The 19,076-nt window shown below is 46.1% G+C and overlaps 1 protein-coding gene across 1 annotated transcript; it reads right to left on the reverse strand.

Annotated features, from left to right (window-relative positions):
• Positions 1-1,474: 1,474 nt before the first annotated feature.
• On the reverse strand, positions 1,475-19,057 carry ACAD8 (acyl-CoA dehydrogenase family member 8). Its single transcript, XM_004593303.3, has 11 exons — positions 18,855-19,057; positions 12,817-12,917; positions 12,226-12,395; positions 11,592-11,701; positions 11,166-11,242; positions 10,275-10,412; positions 4,987-5,122; positions 4,795-4,892; positions 4,351-4,503; positions 3,464-3,566; positions 1,475-1,612 (listed from the first exon to the last, which is right to left on the reverse strand). Exons 1-11 carry the CDS (start codon positions 18,952-18,954, stop codon positions 1,560-1,562), a joined length of 1,239 nt encoding a protein of 412 aa, XP_004593360.2. The 5' UTR covers positions 18,955-19,057; the 3' UTR covers positions 1,475-1,559.
• Positions 19,058-19,076: the final 19 nt, after the last annotated feature.

Below are 19,076 nucleotides of genomic sequence, written 5' to 3' on the forward strand. Positions count from 1 at the left end.
CTCTGTATATCTGATTTTGTAATAAAATAAATAAATCTTTAAAAAAAAATGTATACATTGGATCTGGTGTGGTAGCCTAGCAGTTAAAGTCCTCAACTTGAACGTGCCAGGATCCCATACGGGCGCCGATTCTAATCCTGGCAGCTCCACTTCACATCCAGCTCCCTGCTTGTGGCCTGGGAAAGCAGTTGAGGATGGCCCAAACCTTGGGACCCTGCACCCGCGTGGGAGACCTGGAAGAGGCTCCTGGCTCCAGGTTTCTGATTGGCTCAGCTCTGGCTGGTGTGACTGCGTGGGGAGTGAATCAACGGACGAAAGCTATTTCTCTCTCTGTGTCCTTGTCCCTATATATGACTTTCCAATAAAAATAAAATAAATTCTTATCTCCTGTATGTACCCTTTTGCCTGGTCATGCTTTTGGTATCAGCTACCTGGCAGTATGGTTGTGACTTAGTTCCTCCGTTAAATAAGGCCCTGGGTGGCCAAAACACATCTTCAACTTTTGACACACGCACTGCTCTCCTAGAAGTCTCCAATCCAGTTCTTTCTGTAGAAGGAAATATTACTATGGCTATATATTTTTTCCTAGAGCTGAGTGAACAGAGAAATGTCATGATCATTTACAACCATGTTTCCCAGAAATTTTCCATCTTTGAATACTACCTGCATCATGATGTTTCGTTTCCAAATCCATTCATAATACAAGGGATGAGATTGGTCAAGGGAAGATTTCTGATTACTCCAAAATCTAGTTATATGTTTAATCCAGTAATCAAATTGTAAATGCCTAAGCAGAAGCATAAAGAAAAACAAACTTTAGTAAGACCAGAGACACAGTATAGAAAGGGGTAGATTTTATTTAACAAGATGGTGATTAAAAACATTAATAAAGAGCAACCCCAAAGCTCAGAAGATACTCCTTTTATGAGAAAGGCTTATGGAATTCCATTCCTAGACCACAGGCTTCTCAAAGTGCCAAAGTATTCAAAATTCCCAAGAATCTCAGCCCTTGATATTAGGTGTACATGCCAGGCTTGGAGCTGTCTCCCAGCTGTTCATCACGTCATGACATGCGTGCAGAGCAGCGAGCCGCACCAGCCTTCTGTCTCTGCAGCTGTGCTACAAGAAGCAAAGCAGGCACACAGGTATTTTCTCTCCATTTCCCCTCCCATATGTTTGGCTCTATAAACACAAGAAGCCTCAACGGCCCCTAGAGTAAGAACCAGCAGGTTGCAGACGAATCAAGACAGTGGAGATCCAAGAAAGGACTCTGGTTGGACAAGGAAACTTCGCTGTCTGCCTTTCCAGCACTAGGACATCAAAGTAAGTGCTTTCTTATCAGGGTCATCTTCCCATTTCCACTGAGGACTCTGCTGTTGTCAGAGTCAACATGGGTCTGAGTAGGCAGTGCAGATTCCCTTTGGAATAGCCCATTCCTTCCATCCAGCCCACGATCCAGCCAGCACAGCAGCACGGAGCAGCATGGAGCCCAGCAGGTACTGCTCGGTGCTGACTGCAGCTGCCCAGAAAAGCGCATGCTCACTGTCCCGCAGGGAGTGCTACTCCTGCAGCAGGCTGCGGGAAATCAGGATCCTCATCACTTCGTTGCTGCCTGCAGGGGGAGAAGAAGGAAAGGTTGGTCTGAGAGCTCCCTGAAGCTCTGACCTGACTGCTCTATGCCTGTCTCACTCACACTGGCTGTGGATTTAAACCGAAGCTACTGCTTTTATCCTTGGGAGGAAGGGGCTTTCATAGATTTTCCTCTAAAGTACAGAAAACAAAAATGAGAAAGCGCCTCAAGGGAAATACTAGGCAAAGAGGCTTCCAAATCAGGTGTAAAACATGGCAGAAGAAGCAACCAGGCGACTACTCCAAATTTGTGGGTTACAGAACATCCTATATCTGCACAGCTAGTACCAAGGGCTAAGATTATTTGGAATTTTGAATACTGACTGTCTTTGAATTTTTAGAAGCTTAATGGAAATGAGGAACAATATTTACTTAAAAAAACAAGCTCTGCTGATGGTAAAATGCTTATATTAAAAGGTAGGCTGTAAAAGAACTATAATTTTGTAAAATGCACCTACAAAGGCATAGAAAAAATCAAAGGGGAATATAATGAAATATTAATTCTGCATGTAGAAATATGACCAATTTATTTTCTTTGACTTTCTATATAATTTTTCAACAAGGAATTCGGTTATTCAGTGATTTAAAGAATAAAACATTTTCCCTTGAAGGAGGGGATCAATTGTTTGCTTCAAGTTTAACAATGCCCTTTACTAGAAATGAATAATCAGACAATCTCAAATAAGCCAAACGTAAAATAACAGATTTATCCAACAGGTAAGCCCATGGTGCGACGAAGTGACAAAGTGACCTGTTCCCACATTTTTTTTACAAGTGGATGAGAGCACGACCTGAAATAAATTTTCCCACTGAGGACAGCAGGATCAAAAGAGTTAGAATGAAGGTGCATTTCCTCAAACTCAAGAAAGCTGACAGAATAACTGCAAGAGCAATAGCAACAATGGGGTCTGAGCACTAGTGGCTGACCTCCCAAGCACAGCACAGGGAGCAGGTCTGTGGCATACGGCAGCGGCTCTGGAGAAGTCTAGGATTCAGACTTCACACCAAAGAGGTGGCTCTCTAAGTGCGCTGCCCATGGAAGCGCACAGCCTTGCTGGAAAACCTGCTAGTGACTCCCACTACTGAGCCCCAGCCAGACCCCAGGTACGGGGGTCAGGAACTGTCCTACAGATACCTTCACAACAAGGTCAGGTTTGAGGACAAAACCAAGTCATGCTTGAGGCTTTGCAAAAGGCTCCTCTCCCACCCCTGTGAAAGCGGCCCTGCATCACTTCAGTCAACTACAGAGGCCTTCACACAGCTGCTTTTCCCGTAGTGGAACAGTTCCTGCTACCTCCCGCCGTGGGTGCATGCTCAGTAAGTTCATGTTGTAGGCAGTGGGGTAGATCACACTCTGACCGAGTCTGATGCCAGTGGCTGACATGTCCCAAGCAGAGTATCTGTACTACCAAGAAGCTACCCACATAGGATGACTCCATTGGCAGCACCGACATGTTTATCTTTCAGACCGTCTGGCTGACAATCACTTTGTGGCTGCCTGCTGGTGACCATGCTGCCTGATATCTGTCACAGACATTCTGGGATCCCTGAGGACCAACCAGACACTTCACAGTAAGCAACAACGATTGCTGCAAGTTTCAACCTCCTTGGAGCCTTCTCTCAAAGTTGCGGAGTGTGATTCAGTGCCTTACCCCAGTAGTCCGTCTTTCAGGACAGTGTTCTTGCTAATGCAGCCCCAGGTCGTTCCAGCACAGGGTGGGAGAAGGGAAAAGAGGGAGTACCTGATGGGACTCCGAGGACAGACATGCTGGGGCAAGCACACTGATCCTGACACCATGCTGGAGGAAAGAGAAGAACCCTCGACCCCTTTCACCTTCTAGAATTTGGTGGACCCTGGAGTCTCGTACATACTGCTGGACGGCATAATCCTTCAGGTAGCCGTAGCCTCCGTGCATCTGTAAAGCCCGGTTACAGATCTGCAGGGGAACAAGGAAAAAGCGTCTTTGATTCTGGGTAGGACATGGAACAAGAGGCTTCACTCCTTCCCAGAGTCCCCAGTCTAGTGTCCAGTGTAATCTGATGAGGAAGTACAGCCGACAATCAGCCAAGCCTAAAGACCAGCTCTGCACACTCCGCATGACAGGGACAGCAAGGGTTAGTCACCTGCCAAACTAGTCCATTCCCCCAGACAGGTAGCTCAGACTGCTACCTTTCCTACCACCTGCTGGGGAGGCAGAGTCCACACCACCCACTGCGACTACAGGATGCCTAGGTGCCACCAGGAGGCCATGCAGCTTCACTGTGCAGGAGGCTTTGCCCCTGACAACCTTGGACCATACTGAACGTGGGCAAGAGGCACTGGGCTGCTCTGAGCCTTCCAGAAACACAGTCAAGTGATTGACATTAGGAAGTGTGAAATGGCCCAGATCAGGCTAAATAACCAGCTAGCCAAGGCCCTGCAGGCCTCTCACAACCTAAGTCACATACTTGGGCCATTAAGGCCAAAGTTTTCAATTCCGCAAATGTTTCAATGACATTTATTTCAGTAAACCGAAAGCGATAAATATATTGCTCTATGCAAGTCTATGGATGTCCTATAACTAGGATGACGGGACCTAACAGATTTTAAGCTCTCCAGGGATGTTCCCTGCAGCATACTGGGAGGGCTGGGGTCCAAAGTAGGCTTGTACCTTTTTACCTTCTTGGGTCCCCTAGCTGCTCACTGGCCTTGCGAGTAGAGTGAAAGGCCTTTTCACTTACAGCAAAGCACTCATCTGTAGCAAAGAGCTTGGCCATGGAGCACAGGACCACGGCATCCTCCCGCTCCTCCTGCAGAGCCACTGCCGCGTTGCGGATCATCAGCCGCGAGGCCACCAGCCTCGTCGCCATGTCAGCCAGTTGGAACTGTAAGTACTGCAGCAAAGGGAAGAACAAAACCAGACACAACAGAGGGGCTTAGGCCAGCACTTGATCTAATGAGGTAGCTTTTCTGAGAGGCCCAAGGCTCTGACTCCTCTACCAGTAAAACTGCCTGCCTCCTACGTTCCAAGTCCACTTCCCTTGCCCTGCACTTTTATATTATTTCCTCCTGACAAAGATCACGGATGGAAATACAGCACAAATTACAGGTAAGACAGTGGCAGGTTTTACAAAAGGGAGCAGCTCTAACAAGTGGGAAGCAAAGGCCGACAGCTGGCACATTACCTGGTTATTAGCCAGAAAGGTTCCAAACTGCTTCCGGACATTGAGGTGGTCTCGGGCAAGCACAAACGAAGCATGAGCTGCTCCCAGAGAGCAGGAAGCTGAAGGGGGAGAGGACAACATTCATGTGAGCCGGCCTGCCAGTGCTGGCTGACCCAGCCCTCCACCTCCCGCCACACCCATGCACATCCTCACCAACGTTGATCCTCCCTCCATTCAGTCCTTTCATGGCAATGAGGAAGCCCTGTCCCTCGCTCCCAATTCTATTGGCCACGGGGACAGCACAGTCTTCGAAGATCACAGCTCGGGTTGGCTGGGAGTTCCACCCCACCTGGCAAAAATCAGGGACTGGGTGGCTGCCCAACAATCCTCTGGGCAGGGTGGCCGTCCCTGGGGACAAGCCTGTGAAGCACTGCATCCAGTATCCTGACACTTGGACCCACAAGAACTTAAAATGTGGGGTGTTAGGAGTAAAGGAAAACTTCAGATTTAAGGACTTGTCAGTACTCACAAAGATGTGACTGTTTCAACTCAGTATATTTTGCCACATGAAGAGGACCAATTTTCTAAGGTCTGGCCTACCAGACTAACTATCCACAAATACTGCTCCCGATTGCCTGTGGGTTTGGGGCAGTCTGTGAGCGTAACTTTTTCTAAGAACAAAGACAATATGAGGATGATTTAGAGGAACTTAATTTACTTTAACAGGCCTTCACACCCTTCACAACAGCAACACTTGCCCTTCTGAAAGCCGCAGGTTTCTAAAGGTCTGTGCTGATCCCAGCTGAGGCAAACGCACTGGAGACACTATTGTAGCGCATGGCTGCAGAAATCACAGCTGTGCTGGTGGCAGCTCTCTTCCTAGTTCTGCATTGCGTCACATCACAAGGGCTGCCTGCAGTCAGCCACAGGGAGACTATGCCACAGGAACTGGCAAACTATGAATGCATGATTGACTTATTGATATATTTTTTAATTCTATATTTATTGATTGATTTTTCCAGCGAGCTGGTTTACTAGGACATCCCTCATGTGCCAGTCACAGGCTCAAAGAAACGTTGACTCCCCCTACCTGATGTGCACAACTATGTATCTGTAGTTTGGGGCAAATCACCCGACTTTGCGGTCAAGTTCCTTTCGGGGAGCTGGGCAAGAGAGCCAGCAAAGCCTGCCTCTTGCAACAGGTGCGTTCGCTTCTTCCCTATATAAGCACATGAAGGTCCTCACTTCCTGATCCTCGTCAGCTCTTCCTCCAGGCACCCTTGGCCTTCACAGAACTCTCGGGATCAATGAGGCAAGTGTGAAAACCACAAACTATATAGTCTTCCTGTTTCCTTCCAGCTCCAGCACCACTGCTCTCATCTCATTTCCTTACGACATTTAACAGCTCTCTTTCCTGGACAGAATAAAATCCATTCATAAACCTTGTACTTCAGGTCTCTCAGCTTGTGGGCCCGGTCTTATATTCATCATCCTGTGTGTGTTATCAACTATAGTAGCTGGTCTGTGCACAATGGGTCTTCAAACCCTCGCACTTGCTTTTCTGACACCTCACTAAGTTCTCCATCCTCAGTTTCCATCAAAATCTACCCTGAGTAAGGCCACCGGAGGCCTCCCTGATCTTGCTGTCTCTTGCGCTCCAGTAGCCTCTACCACAGTTTGAAAGCTGCCAACCCTCACCTGTGTCGAGGTTATCTGTGTTCTTCTATCTCCCTGGCTGGGATTTATTTATTTATTTTTTTTTATTGTGTAGGATTTTATTTATTTATTTATTTACATTTCATTATTATTGCTTATCATTTTATGATACAGCTCCATATTCCCTTATCCCCTCCCCTATTCCCTCCCCCCCACCTAGTTCCTCTATATCATTACTAACATATAGTTCTTCATACACAGTCATATGTCCATCACTGCGGGCATGGACAATGGCAGAGAGTCCAGAATCCTATTGTCAAGATATAGTAAACAGTTTCATTGTAAGTCCATCTTTGTCTGGAAGCAGAAATGCATACTACACTGCATCCTCACATCTGGATGTTAGTCTCCATTTCACAGCTACTGTACATCCCCTCAAATGAAAAGTCATAATACAAAATCAACAATAGAAAAAAAAATGGAAATTTACAATGTCATGAAGTTAAACGACATGTTACTAGATATGACAGTCTCCATTACACAGCTACTATACATCCCCTTAAATGAAGAGCCACAAAACAAAATCAACATCAGGGAGAAAAAATAAATTAACAACACCAAGAAGTTAAGTAACATGCTATTAAACGACTAATGTGTAGCTGAAGAAATGAAAATCAAGAACCTTCTCGAATTTAAATACCTAAAGGCAAGAGTGCATCTGCCCTTTGACCCTGTGTTGTGAAATCATCTACTCCTCCCCCCAACCAGACAGAATTACTCCCTGATGCAGCTGGAGCCCCAGAGAGCAGCAGCCAGGATGGGCAGATGGCCTTGCCCACCCAGCAGAAGACCTGCACACCCGAACCACTACTGCTCAGGCCCTTTCCCACCGCCAGTCTTGTCCCATATTCTACAAATGATCAGTGAGCCCTCTTCACTTCCAACCTTTCCATGATAAAACTCACTTCAATACAAAATAATTAAACACAAGTTAAAGCAAGTCCTCGTTATTTTGCCATAAAGACAGTGTAAAAATGAAGGGTGAATGCTCTCAGCAACGTACTGTGTTTCATATGCCATGTCAAAGCACGTGCTTGGGGGTAGACTGACAGGAGCAGAGAGTGGGACAAAGTCCAGCTGCTCAGGCTGCTAGAACAGCCACATCAACCAAGAAGAAATTAATGCCTCCTCCCTCTGACATGCAAGACTTCTCTTGTCCAGTACCATCCCACACCATTCCCTGCCTTGCTCACTACCTCCTACACTCCAGCCATACTGCACTGTTTTGCTTTTTTCTACATGCTAAACTTATTCCCACCCCTGCTCCTTGTTTCCCTTCTTCTGACACCTTGAACCTCACTTCAAATCTCATGGCCTCCGGCCTGGTGCAATAGCTCGATTGGCTAATCCTTGCCCTTCAAGTGCCAAGACACCGTACGGTGCTGGTTTGTGTCCCAGCTGTTCCACTTGCCATCCAGCTCCCTGCTTGTGGCCTGGGAAAGCAGTAGAAGAGGCCCCAAAGCCTTGGGACCCTGTACCCATGTGGGAGATCCAGAAGAGGCTCTTGGCTTCTGGCTTTAGATCAGTTCAGCTCTGGCCATTGTGGCCATTTAGGGAGTGGACCAGTAGACAGAAGATCTTTCTGTTTGTCTCCCTCTGTACAGACCTGCCTTTCCAATAAAAATTAATAAATCTTAAAAAAAAAAAGAAAGAAAGTCATGGCCTCAGAGAGAACATCATTATCTAAGTAAGCTCCTACTCAATGAGAATCCCATCATCCCAACACTTAGTACCAAAAGGAAGCCACCTTATCTGTATGCTGCTTACTAAAGGTGTAGAATCTACATTTAGTGTGCAGCATGTCTGTTTTGTTTCGCTGCTTCATTCCTATGACTTAGAGGGGCGCTTGGCACACAGGGGGCACTTGCTGGTTGTCTAACAAATGGAGAGATGTCCTTCACCATTTTCCATACAATCAACAATATATCAAACAGAGCTAATAATTTAAAAAAAATACAATAACCAAAATGAAAGGACATATACAGTTAGATGAAAGGAGCACTCTTAGGGAAGTGCTTTTCAGTAGATCTGTCACTAGCACACCAGTATCTTAATAAACACAAACACCTGAACCAGTTCAACTTGATCCTGGAAAATTATGCCAGGTTACATAAATCAGTATGTACCTTACAATCCCACACAGATATTCCTAGGATGAAGAAATCCTTTAATTATCTATTCTATATACTATATACTATATACTATATACTATATATTCCTACTGCTCTGGAAATAGAGACAGCTGGATTTGGGGCAAGGTCGGTTAAGCCACCACTCGCTATGTTGACATCTCATTGGGACACTGGATTAAGTGCCAGCTGTTCCACTTCCAATCCAATTCCTTGTTAACATGCCAGAGGGAGCAGCAGAACACAGTTTGATGCTTGAGCCCATAACCTACTTAGGAGAAGCAGCAGCAGTCTCAGGCTGCTGGTCCAGCCTAAGCCAGCCCTGACTAATGCAGCCATTTAGGGAATGAATCAACAGGCAAAAGCTCAGTTTCTCTGCTTCTCAAATAAATAAATAAATCTTTCAAAAATTAGAGAGTGCTTATGTAGATGAAAAAACATGTTTTGCAATCTCCCCTGCTTTGTGCTTTATCTATTTGGTTACTGTGATGCACTCTTGCCTTTAGGTATTTAAATTCCAGCCAGGGAGATAGAAGAACACAGATAACCTCGACACAGGTGAGGGTTGGCAGCTTTCAAACTGTGGTAGAGGCTACTGGAGCGCAAGAGACAGCAAGATCAGGGAGGCCTCCGGTGGCCTTACTCAGGGTAGATTTTGATGGAAACTGAGGATGGAGAACTTAGTGAGGTGTCAGAAAAGCAAGCGTGAGAGTTTGAAGACCCATGGGCATTGCGTACAGACCAAGAAACAAACAATGCTAACAGTAACTTTCAAAACTTTGTTTCCCCAGGAATCCAAATACAGGAGGCTCTGCACACAGAAAGTACCTGATAAATGTCAGCTATTCTACAAAACAGGCCCTAACTGCTAACTCCTTGGCAGCCACAAATCATCAGGAAAGATCATGCAGCGAAACGGGCAGATACAAGAGTTGTGATGGAGAAGCTTATTTAGGAATCATTTTATTGCCCCAAAGTCCTAACAATTAACAACATTAAAACTATACGACAGCTCTAATCAAGTTACACAGTGGGCATCGATACCTTCTGATTCCCAACTATGGCTGTACCACGGCGGACCTGCTGTTCACAGTCCGGCTATGGCGCTAGCTCATCTTCAGGCATCCCTGACTTTTTAAAGTATCTTCAGAAACATCATCTTTCTTATATAACTGAAATATCCACAGCCACCTCCAATGAGTCGACCTGATTTTTTATTGAAACAGGAAATGTGACCTATATGCTTCTTATTTGTAAGACTTCTGGTCAACACGAGATCTTGATCTTTACTGGGATAAAAGGGGCGCATGTGTGCACGCATACGCGCATGTACACACACACACAGAGTAATACAAGGTAAGAGAGGACAGAATTGGGGGTAAGAGAGGTGACTAAATGGTGGTTCATGGAATTTACGAGTTAACTTTATGCCTTTCCCAAAAGGTCCTCAATATTTTTTAAGAATGCCCCATTCTATTTTTATATGCCTCTATTGAAAAGCCCAATAAAAGCAACTGCCTCAAAGGCAAGTTAGTAAGTCCAATGTGAACTGTTTCCTGAAATTTCAAATATAGAAATATTTGAAAAGCAAATACAGTTGTCTCAGCAGGTGGTAGTCTCATAATTTGAATTACTTCTTGTCTAGTCATTACTCACCTTTTTCTCCTTCTTGCCAAAGCTGAGGCCAGGGGTCCCCTTCTCAACAACTACACATGAGATGCCCTTGGGGCCTGGTCCTCCTGTTCGGCACATGACCACGTAGATATCTGATTCACCAGCACCACTGATGAAAGCCTGTAGGGGTGAAGAAGGGGGTACAAAGGGATCAGGGAATAGTTAATGTCTGGGAAAACCACTGAGGTCTTCTGGGTAACAGGACACTAAAAGGCACATTTATTTGCTCAAAGGGCCTGAAGAGAGTTAAAAGATAGCTGTAGTCATTCAGGAACTGGGGACTTAGTTGATTAGAGTATCAGAAGAAGAGATTAAAAAAGAAGAAGAAAACAGAAAAAAGAAAGAAAGAATCAGGAATCAGATCAGAAGAGAAAGAAATAGTGAGTGTGTGCCTGGTGTGGTAGCTTAGCGGCTAATGTCTTTGTCTTGCATGCACCAGGACCCCATATGGGTGCTGGTTCTAATTCCCGGCAGCTCCACTTCCCATCCAGCTCCCTGCTTGTGGCCTGGGAAAGCAGTCAAGAATGTCCCAAAGCCTTGGGATCCTGCGCCCGTGTGGGAGACCCGTACATGGAAGAGGATCCAAGCTCCTGTCTTTGGACTGGCTCAGCTCCACCATTGTGGCTGCTTGGGGAGTGAATCATCGGATGGAAGATCTTCCTCTTTGTCTCTCTTCCTCTTTATATATCTGACTTTCCAATAAAAATAAAATAAATAAATCTTTTTTTTTAAAAAAAAAAGAGAAATAGTGAATTGAGTGTGAATTAAGGGAAATGTAACACTTAAACATCTGATGGGAGTATGAACCAGGAGATGTCAGGAGGAAGGTGGGGACAATCTCCCAGTTGATGTGGGAGGGCAGTTGGCTGGTACCTTGGAGCCATTGAGGATGTAATGATCTCCTTGTCGTTTAGCGGAAGTCGAAAGGGATGCAGCATCACTCCCACTTTCTGAAGCAGAGGGAATGAGAAGATTATCAGAGTCCAGGCAGCACTCCTCAGGAGACCACTCCCGGGGAAGCAGCTAAGAGTCGGCCTGGCCAGAGGGCTTTCTGCTCTGACCACTGCCCCATCTCCCAGCATAGCAGCAGCCTGATTTCAGCCTCTAGTCTGTAACCGGAGGCTTCTCAGTCCTTGGCATCAGGTCGTGGGGCTGTGTTACTCCGTGACAAAGCTGCCTGGTAAACAGTGCTTGTGTGAGTTGGCAGGTGAGAAAGAGCACTTGGCGACTTTCCCAGCTGGCTCTCTCTCTCTCTCTCTCTCTCTCTGCCTGGGGTCCCCCACAGTGTAGCAAACCCACCTGGTTCAGTGAGGCAATACGACGCGAACTTCTCCATGGTACAGAGCGGTGGACAAAATCTGTGCCTCTGCTCCTCACTTCCAAAGCTATCAATCATCCAGACACACATGCTGATGGGGCATGCGAAGGAGAAAAGACATTGACAGAAATAAAGATGGGAAAAATGGAAATCGGGGTGGGGTGGGGGAAGAGAGCAAAGGGCATCAGGGAGAGAAAGTAGGGACAAGTCCTGAGAAGCTTCAACTGGAAACGAAGGGCTGGATTAAAATATACATGTATAACAGGTAGTGCTTAGAGACCAGATGCTCTGCCTCCAACCAGGTCAAAGCAACTCCTACTAAGCACAGTTCCATGTATTTTCTCCTCACTTTCTGGTTACTACAGGTTTCATAATGGAATCCTTACCACACCACTGGAGCAGTCTGCTGGTACCCGCTCAGCCTTCGTCTGAGAAAGCCGGCAGGCCGATCGGATCCTCTCAGCAAAGTACAAGACAACAGAAGCAAGTCTAACAGGCAGCGACTGACCCGGAGTGCATTTTTGACAGTCTTAGTTCCCCAGGGGCAATCTTTTCCCAAGGGCCCAGCTTTCCCCACTCGACCCATGGGGATGCCTTCCGAGTCGGCACACTCACTTGTGGATGCTCAGATAGGCTGTGGTGCTGGTACATCCTGTAGCCAAGGCTTCGAAGATGACAGAGGCATCAAGCCGTGACAGACCAGATCCCCCAACATCTGTCCGCACGTAGACTCCCCCAAAGCCCAGCTGCGCTGCCTTCCGCATCATATCCACCGGAAACAACTCCTGTACACAGGGGAAGATCTTAAATGACTAAGTCAGGGATTGATTTTCCTTCAGAAAAGACAATGAGGATTGGGACACTTGCATTTGGACAGTGTGTAGATTTTCTATTTAATATGCCTCTCCGTCATCTTTCAGTGGCATGAGTTAAGGCGTATTTCCTGAGAACTGTTGTTCTGATATCAAACAAGTCTATAGCTTTTTTTTTTTTCTCAGTAGGTACAAATCCTGTTCAATGTATACAACAAGGTATCTATAAAATGCTCAGGATGCCTTCCACAAAAGGAATTACCAATACCCACGCCTTTCACTTGCAATAAAATTTGGTGAGTAGAGAACGGACACTCACCATAAGGAAATCAAGATGAGGGTCCCTGCAGGCAACATTTATTAGGACATTTAGCCACAAAAAAAAAATGCCTACCTTCTGGTCCCACTCTGCCATGTTTGGAGCCATTTCCCGGGTAGCAAACTCAAACGCCACTTTCTGAAATTCTTTCTGTTCTTCATTTAGCCCCACAGAAGCTACGGGCAGAGGTACACATACTCAGTTTTAGGACTGACAGCAGAGAAGAGTACTGCCAGCAAGAAGCACAATCGAGTGGCCAGCTGGAGCACTCCTCACACCCAGAGTGCTCCTCCACGGCAAGACAAGGGCACCAGCTGTTACTAGTGAGCTTCCCCTGTGAAGAAGAGAAAGTTCTCACATATACCCAGCTTAACGCATGGTAGTTATCTGGTGACTTTTCAGGCTTTTTTAAACCTATTTACTGAAAAATGAGTCCTATACAGGTGGAGGTCACAGTGAGAGCAAGCAGGCAGAGCTGGGATACAGACAGGACCACAGAGTATGCAGACCAACTGGGACAGATCGAACACCACCAACTTTCTCCATCCTCCTTTACTCTCAACTGGGCTGCTTGAAGACAGTTATCTATTCATTTTTTTCACAGCCTGTATTTCTCATAATCCATTTTAAAATGTAACAAACACATGCTGATTCTCAAGTTATGGTAACCATCCCCTACTTCGGAAAGTCTTCCACTTTCTGTATTGGTTATCTTCTTACTCCATCTGTGAAAACCTGGCTCCAGCTGACTTTGCATCAATGTTTCCATTTTAAAAGATCAACAGAGCAATCATAATATGTATACTTTGGCTTACAATTAAGGAAAAGAGCATATAAAAAAAAAAAGACTGTGGATTTGGTAAGCTTTAGATGTTTGCTAATTTAGACTGATGACAAATCTTTTATGGGTAAAACATGAATAAATGCTTATTCAGTGTTAAGTTTTCACCCAGTAAAATCAGAATTCTTAAAAAAGGGTTTCTACCTACTATACCCTCAATACGCTATGTTAACCTGTAATGGGGAGGGAGTGCAGGGAAATCTTTCAGGACCATAAAAAGAGTGAGAAAAAAAGTACAATATAGCCTATCAAGATCTAATCTGGTAATTCATAGACAACAGACTCAAAGCGGCACTAAACAACAATAAAACTACTATACCAATGCATGAGGGGGGAATCGGGTGCGATTCTGACAACCTCTTAACAGGAGGTCATGTGCGTGGAGCAGGGGGGCACTCCAGAGTGGAGCAGGTGGTAAGGAGGAAGCTTGGATCCCAACCACGAAGACTCCCAGATCTTCACCACAAACTATTAATACGAGCAACAAGGACTATATCCCAACTGCCAAGGAGGCCACAGGGAATTGGATGCCCTCGGAGGCCGAGTACTCTCAGGTCACCCACCCCCAACCGGAGCTTCCACAGGGGATGGAAGAAGTCCAAACACTACCGTGCAGAAACCAACGTCATCGGAAAGACAGCCAGAAGCCCTGAGCGGTCCACAGACACAGAAGAACAATAAATGTCCTTCGGGATCAGGGAGGAGAGCTTTCTCTGGTCCGAGCCTGGCCCCACCTCTGGACCCCCGCCCTCCCTCGCAGTGACCATCGGGATCGCTTTGAAAACCCCTCACAGCAAACAAACAATCATACAAACTAAAAAAACCTAAAATAAATAGACAAACAACAGAAAGTACAGCTTGAAATCTGACAGGAAAGAGCTGGCGTGGATTGGCTCATGCCTCGCTGGGTGGGACACAAAGATTAGTTACTCCTCACCATGGTGTTGAGGATTTTCCTGCACAACCCCCCCCCCCAAAAAAAAATGTTCTGCACCTTAAATGTCGACAAATATCTTGTTAGAGTTACAAGCCAGTCTAGATTATCCCAAAATCTGCCAAGATCAGCAAAATTATACTTCAACACAACAAATGGCTACATACTAAAATGAAATAGACACGAGACAGCTGAATGGTACCTTATAGCCATTTTAAGGTATATAGCAGCCGGTCCTGTATATAAACTAAAATTGAAATGTCAATGAGCTAATCATAGGTTGTGGTTAGGACTTGCTTTTTTTTTTTTTTTAACATACTGGTTACTCAAAACCATGTCAATTCCATAATGTTACAAATTGCTGTTGATGTTATATTGGGACTCTTAATTGACTGGGATGATATTCTACCAGCTCTAACTTCGGACCAGAAATGGTCTCCCCAAGAAACTGTTCAACCCATCTGGACAATAAGTAACTGGATTTTATGCTTGGTATATGTTTGCAAGGAAAGAATCTTGATTGAATTTGAACTGTAATACTGCATCAGGGTGGAGGAATCCACCAGGGGGGAGGGGAGGGGGAGGAGGAGGGGTGGGGAGATTCCCAGAGCCTATGAAACTGTCACATAATGCAAAATAATTAATAATAACAAAAAAAGAAACAAGTTGGGCTACTGTGACTATTAGGGGATGAACCAGCAGATGGAAGAACTCTCTTTCTGTCTCTGATTATACCTTTCAAATAAAAATAAATAAATCATTGTAACAGGAAAAAAAAAGGGTTTCTATTTTAATTATTAATGTTGTGCTTTAGGCTTTTTGATTAATTTCTAGATCTAGACATCCAAAAGCGTAGGAGACTGAAATTGACAGACTGATACGGTACTGATAGGCAGGTAGTATAGCTAGACTGGGGAAATTTTTCTGGAACTTTAAACTTACAAAAGACTCAGTCAAAGGCATAATGGGAAAAAGATAATTATATCTATTATCAATGCACAATACCATCAGCTGACCAATCTGAGGGCACGGACAAACAATTTACTTTCTACATACTTTTTCCAACACTATACACAGCAAGACAGGAGTGAATGAGAAAGCTACCTACAAATAGCTAGCTACATAAAACCTGTATTATTTTTTAATCCTGCACAAGGCGATACAGCCTTCCCAGCAGCAGGCTACCATAAACAATCTCAGTAAATCGCCTGTGAAACAGACACCCTTTGGGACTCACGATGAGCTTCCAGAAAGGCCAACAGCCCGTTCTGAGGGCCAGCACAGCCCAGGTCCCGTCCGTCCACAGCAGTGAGCTCTTTGGTTGACTCTCAGTACTGCTGCTTGGAAAGGAGTGCATGCCTGTGCTGGGAGGCACAGTGAAGCGCTCTGGTGCCGTGAAGACTGAGAACCTATGTCGGGAACAGGAGGCCCGGAGGCTCTGCGGTGCTGACAAAACTCTAGGGCCACACCGGACAGTACCTACGGGTCACACATGAGCCTTCTGGCGGAAGAACCCAGTGCGGGTGGCAGAGTGCTGCTCGGAGGCCAAGCTGGGTATCCTGGAAGGCTGGTTGTGTGAGCCAGGAGAAAACACCGCTGTCTTCTCATCAAAGCACGAGACCCAGACATAAAGAGAAGGGACTGCACATGAGGCCACCTTGAGGAGCCCAGATCATTTCAGTCAGAAATATTGGTAGGGATAAATCCATTGTTCTTTGGCGTGGGGTCAGGTCATTATTTGTTTATTTTTGTCCAAATGCTGGTGTAAACACTCCTTGAGCATATGGCACACAACAGTGTTGGGGTAACAGAGACGAAGATTCATTCCCACATGATACTCTGCTGGTTCTGCCCTCAGACCAGACAGAGTCTCCCTAAGAAGCCGAGGAACTTGACTGGACTATAAGATGCTGGACTCTATGTTTGGTATATGCTTGCAATGGGGGATCTCAACTGAACTTGAACTGTGGTTATGCAACAAGGTGGAGGAATCCACCATGGGGGCAGGTTGTGGGGAGGGGTGGGGAGAATCCAAGTATCTATGTAACTGTGTCACATAATACAATGTAATTACTGAAGTTAAATAATAAATAATTAAAAAAAATAATACAATGTAGTTAATGAATAAGAAAAATAAATAAATCCAATGGGGAAAGAAAGTTCCTGTGGTACTTTAATTAACAAAGTATTAGAACAGTTTGGCTGTACCAAAAAAAAAAAAAAGATTCATTCACACAAGGATGACCTACATGCTAAGAACACGAACATGTTGTTGCTGAATTTTGTTTTGGTATCAGTCAAGGTGACTTTGTTAACCAAACCTTAATAGATGTAATAGGGCTGGGCACTACTTCGGGAAGGAATTTTACTCTGTACTTGAGTGTATTTAACAGATCTGGTGTCATCCTAAGGAACTCATTCTGTCATGAAGAAAAGCATCACTTATTTAAAATCAGTTTTAAAAATTTCAGAAGAAAAACACTGCTTAGGTGATTGACAGGAAAGTCATAAACTGGCACTCCTTGAGTGTCTTAAGCCCCTGGCACTTCCAGCCATTTACAATGACGTATTTGCCTACTGCCTAAAGACATTCAGTTTTATGATCCCTGGCAGTTTTCCAACTGCAATAATACTTATTTTTCCTATGGGAGTTTCAACAATAAAAGTGTTTTATAACTACAGGCATTAAGTTATAAATCTATGTATATCAGCAAATCTTCAGCTATCTAAACTTTTTTTTTAAAAGACTTTTTAATGATTTAATTGAAAGCCACAGTTACAGACAGAGAAGTAAAGGGACAGATGTTCTGTCTATTGGTTTATTCCCCAAATGACTGAGACACGTGGGCTGAGCCAGGCCCACCAGGAGCCAGGGCTGTCGCCAGGGTCTTCCATCTGGGTACAGGGGTCTAAGTACTTACTTGAGCCATCTTCCACTGTTCTTTCAGACCCACCAGGAGCCTGCACTGTCACCAGGGTCTTTCAAGTGGTGGGTGCAGGGACCTAAGTACCAGAGCCAGCTGCCATTGCTCTCCTAGGCCCATTAGCAGGGAGCTGGATTTGAAAATGAGACAACCAGGATTCCAACTGTTGCCCACAGCAATGCAGGCTACGTCGACCCCACCTGCAACTTCTGTTCATCTATCTCAACCAGCACCCATCATTTTGAAGTCATCTTAATGACCTAATGTGATTATTTTAAGAAGCAAAACAGGGCGTGGCAGGGCAGCCTTGACCACATTGCGCATTCATGTCCCAGCTGCTCCACTTCCCATCCAGCTCCCTGCTTTGTGGCCTGGAAAAGCAGTGGAGGACAGCCCAAAGTCTTGGGACCCTGTAAACGCGTGGGAGACCCAGAAGAAGCTCCTGGCTCCTGGGTTGGGATCAGCTCAGCTCCAGCCGGTTGTGGCCCCCTGGGGAGTCAATCAGTGGTCAGAAGACAGGAGACAGAGGAATTGGCCCAGGAGCACAGAATGGAATGCTATAGAACATCCCCCGAAACTGGCTGGAAGAGTTGCTATAGAACCCCCAAGCACAGGAAGCTTGAATCATCAGGTTGGTGGGGAAAAGCTGGAATTCATTGCAATGAGCAGAGCAAGCAGCCAGGTGGCCAGGGCTTCGCTCCCATGCTCCCCGGGGGAATAGAGTCAGCGAATCTCCTAGTTCACAGTTGGGGATGAGCAGTGTGCGATCAGCTCAGGCACGGGCTTCCAGTTGGGCCACAGTGTGCACAGATTGGACGGTGAAAGGGGCCGTTTCCCTTTGAAAGGCAGACGTGAGCTCCAATCTGGGTCTAAGGTACACTGAGTAATAGTTTTCTGCGACAGGGGCTTGAAATTCCTGCGAAACTTTACATCTACAGTGTAACCAGAGGACGCTGGCCTTGGTTCATTCCAAGTTTTGCCTGTTGAGTTCTTGCAGGAGCTCTCAGAATACAGGCTCACACGAAGAAGCCAGCTACTAGGTAGGTCACTCTCTTCACCGAAGGAATTAATCTTCACCAAGAACTGCAACAGAGAACCGGCACCTGATAAAATTTACATCAAAGGCTGCTGCGGATGGGGCTCTGGCGGGAGGGAGATAGGAGGGAGAGGAGATAGGAAAGCAGGGTCCGGCCCCGGTGGCAGCTGGCGCGGGAGTGACCGCTCGGAGGTGACCGGGCACAGGTGGCTGCTGGCCCAGGGGTGACGGGACAAGACCGAGCGGAATGGGGAGGGGTGCGAATTTTAGGGGAGCTCTCGGCCAGATGACCATCCTAAGGAGACCGAGGCCCTTCGCCAACGCCTGCCCGGCTGCCGGACATCTCTCTGTCCCTCCCCAGTCCAGGGCGAGCCTTACGGTCGATGCAAGAAGTCAAGCTCCGGCGGCTGGTGGGGCCCCGGAGACCGCCATGCAGGCTTCCCAGGAACGCCCTGAATCGTCGACAGCCGCCCAGCATCGCTCAGCGTCTCCTCTGCTAGAGCGGCCGAGCCCGCGAGTGAGCTGCTCCGCGCCGGCCAGGACTTGAGGTAGCGACCCTTTGGTCCATTGCACCCTGGGACTTGTAGTCCCCAGACTGCC

Source organism: Ochotona princeps, chromosome 4 (genome assembly GCF_030435755.1).
Source record: "Ochotona princeps isolate mOchPri1 chromosome 4, mOchPri1.hap1, whole genome shotgun sequence".
In the NCBI taxonomy this organism is placed as follows: Eukaryota; Metazoa; Chordata; class Mammalia; order Lagomorpha; family Ochotonidae; genus Ochotona; species Ochotona princeps.

What these genes read in the sequence shown, in the direction of transcription:
- ACAD8 (XM_004593303.3), bottom strand. Translation starts at nt 18,954, where the DNA reads ATGCTGGGCGGCTGTCGACGATTCAGGGCGTTCCTGGGAAGCCTGCAT. An exon ending in TGGAGGGAGGATCAACGTTG is followed by an intron (nt 4,893 to 4,986) that starts GTGAGGATGTGC and finishes CTCCCCCTTCAG; the next exon opens with CTTCCTGCTCTCTGGGAGCA. An exon ending in CCTTTCTGGCTAATAACCAG is followed by an intron (nt 4,504 to 4,794) that starts GTAATGTGCCAG and finishes CCTTTGCTGCAG; the next exon opens with TACTTACAGTTCCAACTGGC.